The 18,868-nt window shown below is 44.7% G+C and overlaps 1 protein-coding gene across 4 annotated transcripts in view; it reads left to right on the top strand.

The window, feature by feature from the left end:
- The first annotated feature begins 2,810 nt into the window (after window positions 1-2,810).
- LOC126273152 (voltage-dependent calcium channel subunit alpha-2/delta-3-like) overlaps window positions 2,811-18,868 on the top strand; it is a 332,649-nt gene continuing 316,591 nt past the window's right edge. For 2 of the 4 annotated variants that reach the window (XM_049976608.1, XM_049976605.1), the window contains exon 1: window positions 2,996-3,117. In XM_049976608.1, the coding sequence (XP_049832565.1) occupies window positions 3,020-3,117 (98 nt within the window). In that variant the 5' untranslated portion in view covers window positions 2,996-3,019. Of the gene's footprint in view, window positions 3,118-18,868 lie in introns of all 4 variants that reach the window. The other 2 variants (XM_049976609.1, XM_049976607.1) reach the window with 2 other exon arrangements.

Here is an 18,868-nt window from a genome sequence, read left to right as displayed (position 1 = left end):
GATTGCGTCCGTGGCTTCGTGACGGTCTGTGCCACAGTCTAACCGTACCATCAGTTCTTACGATATAAACTCGGTACTGATCTGACCGGGCCACCGTTTTCCACTGGTCTAGGATGCAACCGATAAGATCACGAGCTCAGGAGAGACGCTGCAGGCGATGTCGTGCTGTTAGCAAAGGCATTCGCGTCGGTCGTCTGCTGCCATAGCCCGTTAACGCCAAATTTCGCCGCACTCTCCTAGCAGATATGTCCGTCGTACTATTCACATTGATATCTGCGGCTATTTCATACAGTGTTGCTTGTCTGTCAGCACCGACAACTCTGCACAAATGCAGCTGTCCTCGGCCGGCCTTTGCGTCGTCCGTGGTGAGTGGTAACGCCTGAATTGTGCTATTCTCGGCACTCTCTTGATACTGTGGATCTCGGATTACTGAGTTGCCCGACGATTTCCGAAATGGAATGTCTCGTGCGTCTAGCTCCAACAGTAATTCCGCGTTTGAAGTACGTAAATTCCCGTCGCATGGCCTTAATCACGTCGGAAACGTTTCACATGAATGACTTGAGTCCAAATGACTGTTCCGCCAATGAACTGCCTCTTTATGCCTTGTGTACGCGATACTCCCGCTATCTATGTACACTATGTGATCAGAAGTGTCCGGTGACCCCCAAAGCATACGTTTTTCATATTACGTGCATTGTGCTGCCACCGACTGCCAGGTACTCTATAACAGCGACCTCAGTAGTCACTAGACATCGTGAGAGAGCAGAATGGGGATCTCTGCGGAACTCACGGATTTCGAATGCGGCCAGGAGATTGGGTGACACTCGTGTCATACGTCTGTACGCGATACTTTCACACTCCTAAACATCCCTAGGTCGACTTTTTCCGATGTGATAGTGAAGTGGAAACGTGAAGGGACGTGTACAGCACGAAAGCGTACAGATCGACCTCGTCTGTTGACTGACAGGGACCGCCGACAGTTGAAGAGGGTCGTAATGTGTAGTAGGCAGACAGCTATCCAGACCATCACACAGAAATTCCAAATTGCATCAGGATCCACTGCAAGTACTATACAGTTAGGTGGGAGGTGAGAAAACTTGGATTTCGTGTCCGAGCGGCTGCTCATAAGCCACACATCACGCCGGTAAATGCCAAACGACGCCTCGCTTGGTGTAAGAAGCGTAACCATTGGACGATTGAACAGTGGAGAAACGTTGTGTGGAATAAGTTTCCTTTAATTTACGTCTATGGTCACAATCTTTTTGTTTAACAGATTACCGGTTTCGGTCTTTAATGACCATCCTCAGATCTGTTTCATTAAAGACCGAAACCGGTACTCTGTTAAGCAACAAGATTGTGACAATAGACGTAAATTAAAAGAAACTTATTACATATACGGGTCACTGTGTTTTTCGCGACGATGTCGCAGCTTGTGGAACATTGTGTGGAGTGACGAATGGCGGTACACAATGTGGCGTTCCGATGGCAGGGTGTGGGTATGGCGAATGCCCGGTGAACGTGATCTGCCAGCGTGTGTACAGTAAAATTCGGAGGCGGTGTTGTTATGGTGTGGTCGTGCTTTTCACGGAGGGGGCTTGCACCCCTTGTTGTTTTGCGTGGCACTATCACAGCACAGGCCTACATTGATGTTTTAAGCACCTTCTTGCTTCCTACTGTTGAAGATCAATTCGGGGATGGCGACTGTATCTTTCAGTGCGATCGATCACCTGTTCATAATACACAGCTTGTGGCGGAGTGGTTCCACGACAATAACATCCCTGTAATGAATGATAATTAACTGAAACCCTCAGCTGCCGGCAGGTGTTGTTGATATACCTCGATGTGGGCAGCTGAAAATGTGAGCCCTGACTGGGATATCAACACCTGTCAGCAGGTGAGGGTTTCAGTTAATCGTCATTTATTCCAGGGAAAAGCTGCATGGTCATCAACAGTATCTGTTCTTTCGAGAACAGTTGCTGTCTTCGTATATATCCCTGTAATTGACTGACCTGCACAGAGTCCTGAACTGAATCCTATAGAACACCTTTGAGATGTTTTGGAACGCCGACTTCGTGGCAGGTCTCGCTGACCGACATCGAAACCTCTCCTCAGTGCAGTACTCCATCAAGAATGGGCTGCCATTCCCCAAGAAACCTTCCAGCACCTGACTGAACATATACCTGCAAGAGTGGAAGCTGTCATCAAGACTAAAGGTGGGCCAACACCGTATTGAATTCCAGCATTACCGATGGAGGGCACCACGAACTTGTAAGTCATTTGCAGCCAGGTGTCCGAATACTTTTGATCACATAGTGTATGTGGATACAGCTATCCAATGAAAATTGGTTCAAATGGCTCTGAGCGCTATGGGACTTAACTTCTGAGGTCATCTGTCCCCTAGAACTTAGAACTACTTAAACCTAACTAACGTAAGGACACCACACACACACCCATGCCCGAGGCAGGATTCGAACCTGCGACCATAGCGGAGCTATCCAATGACTTATGTTCAAATATGTGTGAAATCTTATGGGCCTTAGCTGCTAAGGTTATCAGTCCCTAATCTTACACTCTACGTAACCTAAATTATCCTAAGGACAAACACACACACCCGTGCCCGAGGGAAGACTCGAACCTCCGCCGGGACCAGCCGCACAGTCCATGACTGCAGCGCCTGAGACCGCTCGGCTAATCCCGCGCGGCTACCCTATGACTTATGACCTCAGTGAATAACTTTAGATTTGTTTGTCGCGTTGTTGGTGGAGTATTATGCAGATTCTCTAGCGCGGCGACGATTTCGGCTCAATCGTGCAGCCGAGATGGTGCGAACGGCACCGCGCCACTCGCCACGAACAGTGCTTGCGCTGCTCCGGGGTGCTGGGAGCAGCAGCGGCGGGTAACAAATGGCGGGCAGGCGAGTGTCGGGGCAGTGCGGCGCGCTGGGCTGCGGCCAGGCGCGTCTATAATTAGCGGCGTGTGCGCGGCTGTCCACTGGGGTCGCGAGGCCTCAGTCGACGCGATGGCGTCGCCGCTGCCGCTGCGGCTGCTGCTGGCTGCCGCTCTGCTCGCCTCCTGCGCCGCACAGCTCGACTACGCCGAACCGCCCAAGAAGCACTTGTGAGTACACCGCATACCAGTGAGTGCTCGAGAGAAACGATTACACATCCCAGAGCTCCCCATGGGTACCGCTTACCTGTTAGTGCCACCGTACGCTACATCCACACCTCCGAATGTACACGTATAGCTCTCGGATGTGTGTGTAGTGTCAGGCGCGAACCAGGATTCAGTTGTGTTAGGGTTCGGGGTGGTGTCAAAGTTTGATTCTCGTCGAATGTAACATTTAAAGTTCCAGAGATGAATGCGATTGTAGTAAGAACAGTAATTAAAATATAAAACGCTATAAACAAGCGTGCCTGTACGATAGTTTGCAGGTGCGAGAGGGGGCTAGACCTGTGTTTAAGGATTATTTACAATATTTTTGGAAGACGAATGGTGACTTGTAAATAGCCATAAAAAATTTCCAGTTCTGACCCACATTAAAAACCTGCGTGATTCCGACTTTTAAATCATATTCTTGAAAGAAACAAACGTTGCTACTGTACATCCCCCCCATCCCCCCACAGAGTGCTAGGAAGGGGATGGGGGGGGGGGGGGGGGCGCGCGCGCGCAACACCCCCCCCCCACCTTGTCCCTGAGTATCGCGTAAGGGCACCCTTGATTATTAACATTGTCATTTTAAATCCTATACTACTACTACTACTACTACTACTAATAATAATAATAATAATAATATAATAATAATACTTTAACATCAATGTTTAATACATCGTTTTAGCACAATTTCCAAGAAATTGCACACAGACGCGGATCTAAGGGGGGATAGTGTCACGGGATCATGAACCCGGACATTCCCTCCTCCCCCCCCCCCCCCCCCACCACCACCAAATAAAAGCAAAATCACTGTACTAACCACTCATGTAAACAAGTTAAGGTTATATTAAAACATTTTATATATTTGGTTGTCAGTAACATTAAAATCATTCGCAACTGCTGCTTGGTATATGTGGACAAAGGAAAAATTATATCTTTTCGCGGAGGGGGGGGGGGGGGGGGGTCGCGCGGAGGAAGTGTTGGGAGAAACTAAGACCCCTCCGTCAAAACCGAATCCTGCACCCGCGCTCGTGCGCTTTCTCCAATAAAAAATTGGCACGTACATGTGTCATGTAATTTACTTAAGAACTATAAAAGCAACAAATCTTTCCAACTTTGTCAACATAGTATTTTATAGGATATTAAATTACCAGTAAATCCCATCCCGATTCTTTAAAGAAAAGAACTGCCGCGTACAAAACATCATAGCTCCCAAGCTGTAAGTCGTCCAGTGACATAATTTTGCATATACATTAGCTGGTGTATGTGGGTATTGTCTGCAAAATCTGTTGCGAATAGTCAGTAGCAAAGCAAGTAACAAATAAAGAAGTCATGCCTGATGTTGCAGTTTAACTGCATGAACGGCGAGGTGTATGCGATAAACTTTCTCTTTTCGTTATTTTGGGGGGTGCGTCATCGAGAAAAAGTTTCGAAACGGTTTGAAATTCTGGGAAGTGTGTTTCAGGCCGCTTTGTACTCTCATTTTCAAGTAGTGGATGAATAAAGTCTGGCTAATTTGCGCGCCGTGAGTTACTCTGCCACTTGAGTCAGGGCCGCTTTCCGCTGCTTAGAGGGGCGCTATTCAATTAAAATTATAGCGGCAGCTGACGCGGGTGAATGTGTAATGTGTAAGATGTAAGATGTAAGGGGGTGGGGGCGCAAATGACATGTCGCTTTTGTGGAGAAATGTTCACAAAACGGCCTTGTGAAGGTATATGCGGTTTCTAACTAATACTTACTGTGTTAAACCTTTAACATAAAATAGTTCATGTGAAATAGTATGGTAGAGGTTATACCTGACAATCTGACTAAACTATTAATTGGATCGTTTTACCGATCCCCCGACTCAGAAGACATACTTGCTGAACAGTTGAAAGGAAACTTGAGTCTCATTTCAAATAAGTACCCCGCTCGTACGTAGATTACTGCTCCGTGAGTAGATTTAAATTAATATAATAATTATATGAAATACTGAATGTCAAATTGATGTTGCCCCTGGAAGTCATTAGATAGAAACCTGCCACTGAAATAATGCCCAAGATAAGCCGTTTACTGGAAGTGAGTACTCAACATTATCACTATTTTGCTTAGCACTATGACTGTAAACTCAAGTCTGCAGACCGTCGCTTTGCGTGTGTGTAAACTAGCGTTTTTTTTTTTTTTTTTTTTTTTTTTTTTGCAGTCGCGTCCGCCAACTTTCGAGAAGTCAGCATTTCCGTTATTTTTTCTTAGTGGACGATCTTTCTCTATCTGATTTGCCTTACTCAAGTTCCTGCGGTTTCCTGGATATACCTGTCGACTCAGGAATCGTATAGAGTTTGTTGTTGAAAGCAGGGGTGGTTCGACTGTGAATGGTCTGCCTTTTACTGGCTGGAATCTTCCCTTCAGTCAGTCAGGCCCACGCGTGCAAGCTCTCTCGCAAGTAAAGCGTATTAAACATAGCTCGTAATTTCTAAAATTCCATGCTGTTTTCGAGACTGTAGTTTTCAGGGTATTCATTTTACTTCATGCTATTCTCTGATAGTTACCTGACAAATTTAGAAAGTAGTGCACGTAAAAATATAAACGGTTTTACAATTTTTTTTTTTTTTATCGTAGAGGAGGGCAGTCAAGAGGCATGTTCGATACAACCCGTCATCTTTGGCCAGTGACGTGACGTTAATGGCTGCTGTGGTGTCACCTTTCGATGGATATATCCACAGTCTTGTTGTTAGTTGGCGAAGCCAACGATGGTGAAAAAAGAGCAGTTGGTTTCGAGTTGGCGAAAGCAATGAATGTGATACTATAAAAAAGACCTGGTTGTGGTGACAGACTGCTCTGCAGTTGCACCCCGTTTGAAAAACTCGCCACTAACATCACTTTGTAGTTGCCATATTGTTTACGGCTTTTGTCGAATTTTTCCAACGTTACTGGTCAAAGCCGACGACTCATATCGAATATTGCTGTATATCCGGGGTGAGGTCACGACCACCCTTGGACCTGCCCCTACCTAACCTGCCAGCTTCAATAGAGTGAGATATCGTGTCGGCTGTTGAGCCTCTGATCAACATAATTTTATGTATATGAATCTAAGTTATCTTTTTTCACTCTAGTTTTCGGATAACATTTTACTTTTAGCACAAAATAAAAAAAATCTTCTGGATTAGCGTGTTTCTTTTTTCTTTTTTTCCTACTTACAGTTGTCTGTGTTAACTTGGAAGCTAACATTTTGACGGAGACTTGGCGAAGGCAACGAAGTTGAACGCGGAAGAAAAAAAATCTGGTAACAGATTGATCGATAGCGTAGACCGATGTCTACATTCATCGTTAGCAACAATTTCTCCATATTTATTTTCAGTAAAGCTCGATTATTTACAGAATCGAACTCCATGTGTAAAGCAGCTTCAGACTTCGGAGTTCTTTAGAAATGAGTTAATGAGTTTCAAATTATGTGTAAAGTTTGTTGGCAGTCGCAAAGCGTTTTCATTCTCAGATACTGGATAACTGTAGTCCTGGTATTTGCGCGGCCTTAGTTACGCTTCCTTGAGAAAGATGCGCAGTTTCTAACTGTAGAGCTTATCTTCCAGTGTTAAACTTCTAACATAAGATTATACATCTTAATGAATCGATTATGAAAGCATTTTAAATTTTTTGTTTCTAGGTGTCGTTAGTTAGGCAACCTGCTTCTGCAAGTGAGGCTTGTTTACCGTTCGACGGGTTAATCGCCAAGTAATATTCATGTAGATACAGGTAACTCATTGCGACGCCGTGCAGATCCTGCTTTGATTGGTTCATCGAATTTTTTAGTTCGGTATGAATGCATCCCATGCGATGCTCTCTCCATAGTTGCATTTTTATATGTAAATGGCTAAAACTGCAAGGTGTATTCAGCAACGCTGCGTGGCATAACAGACCAAACTCTGACGAGTATTTGCGTGAGTGACTATTACGTACACTTGTAGTAAATTTGTGTGTGTGTGTGTGTGTGTGCGTGTGCGTGCGTGCGTGTGGAAAAAAAACGCCAGGATGGCCGGAATGACATCGCAAATCTTACATCTACGTCTACGTGATTACTCTGCTATTCACAATCAAGTGCCTGGCAGAGGGTCCAATGAACCACCTTCATGCTGTCTCTCTATCGTTCCACTCTCGAACGGCACGCTGAAAAAACGAGCACTTGAATATTTCTATGTCAGCCCTGATTTCTCTTATTTTATCGTGATGATCATTTCTCCGTATGTATGTGGGTGCCAACAAAATGTTTTCGCAATCGGAGAAGAAAACTGATGATTGAAATTTCATGAGAAGATCCCGTCGCAACGAAAAACGCTTTTGTTTTAATGATTGCCTCTCCAATTCACGTATCATGTCTGTGACACTATCTCCCCTATTTCGCGATATTACAAAACGAGCTGCCCTTTTTTGTACTTTATCGACGTCATCCGTCAGTCCCACGTGATGCAGATCCCACATCGCACAGCAATACTCCAGACTAGCGCGGACAAGCTTAGTGTAAGCAGTCAGTTTGGTAGACCTGTTGCACTTTCTAAGTGTTCTGCCAATGAATCGCAGTCTTTGGTTTGCTCTATCGACAATATTAATGTGATCGTTCCAATTTAGGTTATTTGTAATTGTAATCCCTATGTATTTAGTTGAATTTACAGCCCTCAGATTTGTGTGACTTATCGCGTAATCGAAATTTAGCTGATCTCTTTTAGTACTGATGTGAATAACTTCGCACTTTTCCTTACTCAGGGTCAATTTGCCACTTTTCGCACCATACAGATATCTTTATCTAAATCATTTTGCAAGTCGTTTTGATCATCTGATGACTTTACAAGAAGGTAAATGATGGCATCATCTGCAAACAATCTGAGACGGCTACCTAGATTGTGTCCTATGTCGCTAATACAGATCAGGAACAATAGAGGGCCTATAACACTTCCTGGGGGAACGCCGGATATTACTTCTGTTTTACTCGATGACTTTTCGTCTGTTACTACGAACTGTGACCTTTCTGACAGGAAATAACATGTCCAGTCGCACAACTGAGGCGATACTCCGTAGGCATGCAGTTTGATTAGAAGACGCTTGTGGGGAACGGTTTCGAAAGCCTTCTGGAAATCTAGAAATATGGAATCAATTTGACATACACTGTCGATAGCACTTATTACTTCATGAGTATAAAGAGCTAATTGTGCCTCAGAAGAATGACATTTTCTGAATCTGTGCTGACTATATGTCAATAAATCGTTTTCTTCGAGGTACTTCAGAATGTTCGGATACCAACCTTCCCTTAGGTTGTCTTTCTGTCTTCTTAAATCTTTGAGTCTAGCGAGGTCGCCTTTCGTACATTTGCCTCGGTGCATGTTCTGTTATCTCCATTTCATTCATGATTACGCCTTCCATTCCTGTCTATTTCTGGACCATTTCTGCCTCTCCCACTAATCCCCAATCTCTCGATAGGTCGCTGAGCAACCCTCAGTTTTCGCATTGACAATCCATGCCTTACATATCCATTAATTCAAAACTGCCAATACACAGATCGTAAACGATACATCTGACAGATTGGAAGCGTAATTATAGAAACGCTAATTAGTTTATCAAGAGCACTTCAGACCATGTGTACCCTTCTGTTTTCACACAAAAAATTGAAAACTAGTCAGCTCGTCCAATTATTTCATTATAAATTTGCACAATATTCAGTGAAATGTTTGAACGTTATTATAGTATTAATTAAACTGACTTTCAGGATTCTTGCAAGTTTAGTCTATTGAGTTCTTCCGTCTGCTACAGTTTACCAGCTGTTCATTAAGGTGAGGGTGCTGACTGGTTCATCTTTTTTCTTGTCTCGTGTCTCTCCATTTTTGGGAAGTAGAATGATTCCAACATTTTTAATTTTTGGGGGACACTCTTCCTCTGCAGAAATTCTGTGAACAGCCTTTCGTATTACTTTTCTTCCAGTTTTAACAACTTCTACAGAAACACCATGTATGGCCGACTTTCCTTTCTTCATACCACAAGTGAATTTATAAGTGCTGCATTGCGTTATTTCTGAAAATCACGAATTTCGTTTTTAACCATCTGTTTTTCTCATGTATAGTTGCACAAACATTTAAGCGATAATTACCTATTGCTGTTAGTAAAGGAAGGTTGCTCATTTTACTCTATCTGGTCAAAAGTATGCAGACACCTAGTGGTGGACATTAATACGGGATATGTTCACTCTTAGCCTTTATGATGGCGTGAACTCAAAGGGACACTTTCAGTGAGGTGTCTGATAGGCTGTAGACAAATGGCAGCCCAGTCTTCCTCAAGAGCCGAAACAATAAAAGGTAGTGATGTTTGACTCCAGGGTCTGGTGGAAAGTTGACGTAGCTAGTCCCAGAGGTGTTACATTACGTTCAGGTGGGGACTCTCGGCAGGCCAGTCCATTTTAGGTGTGTTATTGTCTACGAACCATTTGCCTCTTGAGTACTGCTTTATGATACAGTGCATTGTCTCGCCGATACAAATAATCGACGTCTCCGAACTGTTATACTGTACACAGTACATGGTGCTATAAAATTTGCCCATAATCTTCCACATTTAGCGTTTTCCTATACCCAATGAGACGACCTTACCTTAACCACGAAAACCAACCCCGCACCGTAACACCACATTCTCCTTTACTTCACTATTGTCAGCGATCCTGATGACATGTAACGTTCCCCAAGCATTCACCAAACCCAAACCCTACCACCATGTTACCACTGGGTATATCTTGATTCACCACACCAAATCTCTCGTTTCCAGTCATCCACTGTCTAGTGGCGTCGCTCTTTACACCATCTCAAGTGCCGTCCACAGCTCGTGGTCTAGTGGCTAGCGTTGCTGCCTCTGGATCACAGGGTCTCAGGTTCGATTCACAGCCAGGTCAGGGACTGTCTCTGCCCAGAGACTGGGTGTTGTTGACCTCGTCATTTCATCATCATTCTTGATGGTGGATAAATGGGACTGTGTGTAAAGAAAATTGGGACTTTGTACGGACACTGATGACCGCGTGATTGAGAGCCCCACAAACCAAAGATTATCATCATCTCAAATGTTGCATAGCACTGACTACAGAAATGTGTGGCTTCTGAGGATCTGCTCGACCATTGCAACCCAGTCTTTTACTCGCTAGACACAGTCATTATGCTTGCTGGATTGGTGGTAGCACTCTGGTTTCATACAATTTTTCATTACCACCTTCTGAAATGCTCGATGGTCAGTACATGAAATTTGGCTGGTCTTGGTTTAGCTGTGGCTTTTCTTTCGCGATTCAGCTTCATAATCACATCAGCAGCAGTTGACTTGGGCACCTTAAATTCGCTGTTCAGTTTATATCGAATGACTAGTCCGCGTTCGAGGTCACTGACCGACCCATTCTGCTGTTTCTGCTGATCACACAGTACTGCCCGCCTGCTTTTATACGAAGTAGTCCGCCTCTCATGACATCTAATGGTCAATTTGGCATTGCGCGGGGGTGTCCTCATCGTCCGATCTGATGATGTAGTTATTTCGACTACGGAAGACATGCTGCTACTGACTTTATTTTCGTGTCGGCCAGGGAGAGGCAGAGACAGACAGACACGGGGAGAGGGAGAGGGGGAGCAGGAGCGCGGAAGAGAGGGGGAAGGAGAGGGAGAAATCTAAATCGCCAGAAGTTGGAAGAGAGGCAGCTATTGTGTTTTGAGAATTCCGAGAATTTGCTCTCATTTGAATATAAAAAGTGTTTAGCAGGTACTCTAAGGAGCCTCTCTTAAAACGTTTGAAATATCGGGACTAAAGGAAACGTTCATCATCCATTTCTGTTAATAACACAGAACAGTTCTTGCACATTAACATACATACGCGCCTTTCAATTTTCTCTATCAGCGGTTTGCAACCCACAGGAAAAATTGTGATTATATTTGTCCCCGAGATTCTATGCAACTTTGGTTAGAGTTTTGGAGCGACAAATCACTCGGTATGTATGAAATAACGGAAATGTGTTGAAATTAAAAGGGTGGCTCTACGGCGATGCAACGATAATAAATATCGGTGCAGACCGTTGAGATTTCCTGAAACTGTAATGTAACGGATGTATAGTGACAACTAAACGTTTGTGCCAGACTTCCTGTTTATCGCAGATAGTCGCCTTAGCCATTAGGCTACGTTTAGCGACTTACTCCTGATTTGTTTCTGTAGTATGTTTTCACAACATTTTGTAAAAGAATGTATTTGTAACGAAAATGACAGTGTTGGGTAGGGTATTTGGGTGGGGGTGGGAGTGGGAAGGGGGGGGGGGGGGATCATCGTCAAGTGTACGAGGTTTTATCAAGGTACGAATAAATCTGTAGATTTATGTGAAAAACGTACATATACTGTTCTTTGCCATTCCTTCATTGTTAAGTTTGTCATCTGCATGGTTGTCGCCTGGTCCCTGGTCGGTCTCGTATTCGTACCGACTTCCCAAATATTATTGTTAGGTGCAGGCTAGGGAGGGCTGTCATTCTTTTTTTTCGTTTCGTAGAGCCGTTAACGTTTTTTACTGAGTTTCTTGAATGTTATCTACATCTACACGACTGCTCTGCAATTCACATTTGGATGCTTGGTAGAGGATTCATAGAACCACTTTCCGAGTATTTCTCGAGCATTCCACTCTCGAATAGCGTCCGGGAAAAATGGACACTTAAATATTTTCGTACGAACTCTGATTTCTCTTATTTTATCACGAAGATGATCATTCCCTCTGTAGCTGGGCGTCAACAAAATACTTTCGCATTCGGAAGAGAAAATTGGTGATTGGAATTTCGAATAAATATCTCACCGTAACGAAAAAAACCTGTGTTAGTAATTGTAATCTCAGTTCGCTTATCATATTCGTGACACACACACTCCTATTTCGCGATAACAGAAAACGAGCTGCCAGTCTTTGAAATATTTGAAAGCCCTCCGTTAATACCGTTTATCGGAAGTAAGGATTGCAGACTGCGGAGCAACACACCAGAAGAGGAATGAAAGCGGTCTCGTTAGATGTGTTGTACCATCTTGCAATGAAGAGAAGTGTAATTGTTCCAGTATAAGCTGTTCGTAATAGTAAACCCTAGGTATTTAGTTGGTTATACAACCTTTAAATTGGAGACATTTATGGGTAAAGGAAATTTAACTGAATTTCTTTCAGCGCTAATATCGAGAAGCTCACACTGTTTATTGTTCAGGATAAATTGCCAATTTTCGCACCATACAGACATCTTGTGTAAATAATTTTGAAATTCGTATTGGCATTCTGACGAGCTAGTAGACACTAAACGGTACCGTCATCCGCAAATAAGCTACTCACATTACATCCTAAATCGTTTATATAGTCTAGGAACTGTGTATGGCTTGTAAAACTCCTTGGGGAACCGTAAATGTCACTCTGGTTTCGTTGTGGCTACCCGGAAATTGCTGCGACCTAGGGCCTTTCTGATAGGAAATCAAGAGCTCAGTCGGACAGCTGCGACAACATTCCATAGGCAGGCAATTTCATTAGATGTCACTTGGGAACAACGGCGTGAAAAACCTTCTGAAAATCTAGAAATATGGATTCAACTTGAGATCCCCTGTCGATGGCACTCATCACCGCACTCATCGGAACCGAAACACTCGCCTTTATTGAATGACTTGAGTTGCTTCGCTACCCTGATGGTGTCTTCTAAACTACACATGTTGGCAGCTGTCTTGGTTTTGAATTCTGTGGTGAACGAATTTTGGAGAGCAATGTTCAGTAACTCGACTTCGTTGGCGCTGTCATTGTCATGAAAATACTCAAGCAATTTTGACGGAAATATTGAGTGATCTCCAAGCGACAACAGGTTTCTATGGAACACAGTTTAGGAAACACTGCGTAAGCTGTCCGAGGCGCCACCATTGATAGAGTTCGTGGGAAATGTGTCCACTGTCAAAATACATTCTTGTTCCTGGTGCCCTTAAGAGTATTCTCGTTATCTTTCTGCTACATAGCAGGGTACCACAGTCTTCGCGCGCCTTAGGTGCAGGGAAAGGTCTTCATAATCAGGCACGTGGGACTATATGTAGCTCCACTGTATTCGTGTCGGAAGGTGCAAACGGGGAAGCTGTGATCTCATTAACACGTACGCTTGATAGGGTTACATCATCCGCTAGCTACTGCATTCGACAGTAAAGGGAATAGAGGACGGGGGGGGGGGGCGTATGTATACAAGTACTTCCTGAGTCTTCAGTACTGCAGGAAAGGCAAAGAATATTTACGAAATATTGGGGAACAGGTTGTCGGAGGACTGACGCACAGTCTCTACGTGGGACATGTCCGTTTTACGAGGGGCGTTACGTAAGTAATGAACACAGTTCTTTTCTGAAGGCAAGTCGGTTTTATTCAGGATTCCAATACACCATAGTGTCCCCCATTCGTTTGGTTAAAAAACCCTATTTTTCAGCGTAAGCTCCATTGAATGTGATTGCATGACGGCACCTTACTGGAAGGGGCTGTACACCTGCATGGTAACAATCTTCTGGTCGACGTCGGAGCCAACATCTTACTGCACCAATAACTTTTCCAACATCCAGGTGCTGCTTCCCGGGGGACCGGGGGAGGCATCCTTCATCGGGCCAGACAAGTGGAGATCAGAAGATGCGGGATGCAGACTGTAGGGCGGGCGAGGATGAAAAGTCCAATGAAGTTTCGTGAGTTGCTCTCGGCTGCGCAGATTTTTGTGAGGTCTGTGTTGTCATGGAGAAGGAATTTGTTTGCATTTTTATGGCGTCGGGGTCACTGAGGTCGTTTTTACAATTTCCTGAAGGCAGCACAATACACTGATCGTTGATCGTTGTTCCATGAGGGAACACATCAAACGGAGTAACCCCTTCAGAGTACCAGAAGACCGTCGTCATACTTTAGTGGCTGAGGGTGCGGCTTTTAACTTTTTTTTGTGGGAGGAGAGGTGGTGTGGTACCACTCCATAGACAGCCGTTTTATTTTCGGTTCGAAGTGAGGAACCTATGTTTTATCGCCTGTGACGATGTTCGACAAACGATTGTCACAATCAGCCTCGTAATGCGCAAGGAATTCCATACAGATGGTCCTTCGTCGCTTTTTATAGCCTTCTGCTAGGCAGCGAGGAACCTGTGAGTATCCCAACAGGTACTACTGATACCATCAAAACATACGTCCAATTGAGCAGGTAGCTGATTGTGATGCATTGGTCACCTCGAATGAGAGTGTACAAACGTTCCAACATTGCAGGAGTCACAGCTGTGTGCGGCCGGCCGGCACAAGAGAGATCGGGCAGGTTTGCGCGATCTTACTGAGATGATGACACATGCCTCGCCCAACGACTCACAGTGCTTTTGTTAACTATCAGGTCTCCGCGGACATTCTCCAACTGTCTATGAATGTCTGTGATCCTTTGGTTTTCCGCCAAAAGAGACTCAATTACAGCTCTCTGCTTAGAACGCACTTCCGTTGCAGAAGTGATTTTGAAGCCTACGTATAGCGCGCCGCCACCAGTCGGAACTTCATGAAACCATAGGGGCTGGAGAGGGACTATTTCACGACGTCCCATAACAATTCAGTATTTTTCAACTGAAATTGGCCGAGAAAAAAATGTGTTTCATTGCTTATTGCACGCCCTTCGTATTTCGTCGGTATTGTAGTAAGCGACCTTGTCCGCAGCACTAAATTTTTACATCTTTTTTTGTTGTATTAGATTTTATGGTAGCGCGTAGGTGAACTCGTTTTGATTTGGTCGATCGTTTATGCGACTTGCTAGCTGTACCCTACAAGTTACTAGATTTGTGTTTAAGCATTAGCTGTTAAACTGCTCCTCCCATACCGTGTGATGGCCGTTCACAAGGGACCGAATCCCCTCTACTGCCTTTCTCCCCCCCCCCTCCCCCCCTCCCCCCCCGCTCCTACAGCGCGATTTGCGAGAAGAATTAAACGTACTAAAGTGAAACAAATGGGTCGATAGAGATAGAACGAGTTAAGATGCAGTGACATGACATCGTTTCGGTTAGGAATAGGTGGAAACATCGGTGACAGTTTGGTAGTAGCCCTGGAGGCATACTCAGATAGCCTGATGGTTAAGCTGACTATTCATGATAATCAGGGTTCGAGTCCCAGTCTGGTACAAATATTCAACTACGACTATATTTTCATCTCGGTATGCTTCCCCTGGCATTACAAAACCAAAATTTAGGTCTGAGAGATGTTCTAAATGACCATCTGTCAGAAGCGCATTTGTCAGAGAGACCTAGCGAACACTTACTGGAAATAGAAAGGGATGCTTGCGCAAATCTTTTTGGCGATGCAGTCAGTGTTTGCCACAATACGCAACTGTGGAGAACTCCAGTTACCACCAGTGGCGTATCTAACTCTTCAGTTAAAACTTCCGGGCTAAGAGGCCGTGGTCGAACAGTAGAAATCCTTCCTCCTGATCTTTCGTAGCCAGCTGTGGGCAACATCTTTCGAGGTGAGCCAACGACTGGCTGCTGGGCCACGGAGCTCCCGTTTATATAGACCGCATAGAGGGCGGCATCACCATGAAATAAAACTTAACGAAACGAGCTTGCTAACTAAGATTTCAGATTATTATGTACGTACGAGGTGCGACAATAAAGTAAGGAGACTGACGTGAAAAAAAGTGTTGCTTGCCGTTTTAGTCAAGTTTAGTGTTGTCTCCTTCAAAGTAGTTCCCTTCTGATTGCACACACGTTTTCCAGCGCTTCTGCCACTGATGGTAACATTTCTGGAGCTCATCTTCTGTAATATCCTCCAAGACAGTCGTCACAGCTTTTTGGACATCTTGTGTTGTTTGAAAATGGTGTCCCTTAACCCCGTTTTGACTCTTGGAAATAGAAAAAAGTCGCACGGAGCGATATCTGGTGAATAAGGTGGCTGTGATAGTAATGAAATTTGTTTTGAGGTTAAAAATTGCTGTACTGACAGAGCAGTATGGGATGGCGTATTATCGTGATGCAGAATCAAATTATCAGCAATGTTGGCACTGACATGAAGAACTCTTTTACGAAGTCTTTCTAAAATTTCTTTGTAGTGATATTGGTTAACTGTTTGTCCAGGGGGGTGCCCACTCTTTATGAACAATTCTCTTGGAATCAAAGAAGCACAAAAGCATGCATTTCACTTTTGACTTTGACATGCGAGCTTTTTTTGGTCTGGGTGATCTCATTGAGCACCATTGCGAACTTCGGCGTTTTCTGTCTCGGGATCGTACTGAAAAAGCCAGTGGTAACACGGCTCAGCAATTTTGGATTGATTTCCGGTTGCTCTAACAGATCGCCTGCCACATTTCTTCGTGTTTCTCGCTGTTATGGTATGAGATTTTTTGGGACCATTTTTGCGCAAATCTTTCTCATACCAAGATCTTCAGTTATTATTAGATGAACCGTTTCTCGATTGGTTTTCAGTTCTTCTGCAATCATTTTCACAGATAATCTTTGATCAGATCGTAAAAGTTCACGCACCGTGGCCAAGTTGACATCCGTCTGTGAGGTTGATGATCGTCTGCTGCGGTCTTCATCTTCAACTCGTTCTGCCTTCACTAAACATTTTATGCCAACAGACACTTGAGCTCTTGACATAACCTCCACTCCAAAAGCCTTCTGAAGCTTACTGTAAGTTACGCGCTTTCAGCCAATTTAACGCAAAAAGAAATATCATACTGTTGGGCAATATTATGCGGTTCCATTTTCGTGACGAGAGACACAAACACATGCTAACTTATTACAGCGCAACTCATGACTGAGCAGTTGCATCGATGTGCCGCTTGGATTAGAAGCAGCTTATAGACAAAGGTCAAATATACTCTGCCTACGCAAGCCTGAAGGGTTGCCACATCTTGCAAACAAAACCATTCTCATTACTTTATTGTCGCACCTCGTATGCACGAAGAAGTCAGAGATTTGTAAGCATCACAATAATTTTAACAGAAAAGAAGGCTTAAAGTTAAATAAGATATGGCTGTGGACTTTGTACTTACGGCGTGACAGCCGATTAACTTTGATCGAGAGTAATGATATTAGTCATAGATAGCTTCACTGTCGACGGCACATGACGAGTGGTGGCGCCCTCCATGCGCTCTATATAAACGGGACCTCCTCGGCCAAGCAACCAGTCGTTGGCTCACATCGGAAGATGTTGCTAGCAGTTGGCAGCGAAACGTCCAGAGGAAGAATTTCTTCTCTTCGACTACGGCCTCTTAGCCCGGAAGTTTTAATTAATGAAGACACCGGCCGTGAGAGCATACGCGTTATGAACACGAAGACATTCGTGACAGATTAAAACCGTATTGGACTGCTACTACCCAGTCACGGGTTACGACCCTCCCGCATAGCTTCAGTTCTCCTGATAACTCCCTTCCACTTCTCGAAGTTCACAGACGTTCCCGTAGATAACTCGCTGGACCACCACTTATGGATGAAAGAACAACGCACAGAAGAGGCTGGGCCACGGTGTAGAGGTTGTTTCTCGCTTTGGACGAAAACGTCTGTGGGGTTTGGTCAGTAGTAGATAGTTGCTGGCAGAACAGAAGCAGCGAGCAAAGATTGTGCATCGTACCTGGATGCTCAGTCTGTGTATAAGAGTACTGACTGCGAATGGCTCTGTTTCAGTACCGGACTCTGGTCACACACACAGTTGTAATCTGTCAGGAAATTTCAAAGCAGAGGACACTTCGATACAGAGTGAGATATTGTTTCTTCTATAAAGAACTATGCCTAAAAGTTCTCGGCAGTCAGTTATTCTCCCGATTCTCTAGCTTCTCTGTCGCCAGTGGCCCCATATAAGAACAAAATGTGCTTAGTTGTGACACATTACTATCGTTAACTGATGAAATTCCACTTCGATCTTCTCCTTGATATCTTTCCACATTGTTGCTAAATGAGACAGATTACTTACATTCTTTTATTGACAACACAAGATTAAGCTCACTGGACAAAAAATTTGTCATATCCGTGATACGACATGCTTATAAAATGCACCGCCGCCTGTAGCCCTGATAACGGTCTCAATTCCGCATTCCCACAGTCCCGGGCAGAAGGGTTTGTTTACCTCAATGATTCCGAAAGCTATGCCGGCGGTAGCGTAGCTGTTGCTAGGACCACCCAGGCTGCACAGCGGAGGGGCCAACGTAGTGTCCCGCGACTTCGGGAAGAGGGGGCTGTTTTTCCCGAGGTAGCCCCGCCAGCAGTGGTTAGGTGCGGACACATCGGCCCCAGGTTCCCGTCCTGGGAACTGACCAGCACCACCAGACGTCGTCTTCTGTAAACTCGGGGTGTACTTCAGGGACTACCGTAGGTGTGACAGAGGAATGTTGTTTCGGAGAACGGGACCTCGATTTCACCGCCTGACTGTGAGGAAGGTACACATCTTTACATAAAAAAGTCCTTAACCGAAAGGCGAGCTACTTGCTGAAGGGGTGAATGATTGTAAACTGAGCAACCTCGGGAGTACCTGCCACTCCTCCTCAGTTGTATAAAGCCCCCCAGCCCCACCCCCGCCCCATACACAGGTGGGCCAGTCCGCCCCACCCATTCACCTATGTTTGGGCGATGGGCTCAGTTAGGGCCATGGTACAGGTCTGTCAGTTTGACCTGTGGGCCTCTACCTTCTTGCACCGACTGCTACCTACAAGCCCACATTCCCTCAGTGGAGATAGGATGGGTCTACCAAGCATTCACCGATGTCCACACACATTCG

The sequence above is a fragment of the Schistocerca gregaria genome, chromosome 5 (assembly GCF_023897955.1).
Source record: "Schistocerca gregaria isolate iqSchGreg1 chromosome 5, iqSchGreg1.2, whole genome shotgun sequence".
NCBI classification, from domain to species: domain Eukaryota; kingdom Metazoa; phylum Arthropoda; class Insecta; order Orthoptera; family Acrididae; genus Schistocerca; species Schistocerca gregaria.
Note: the sequence above shows the minus strand (reverse complement) of the source record. Positions and strands in the feature narration are given on the sequence as shown.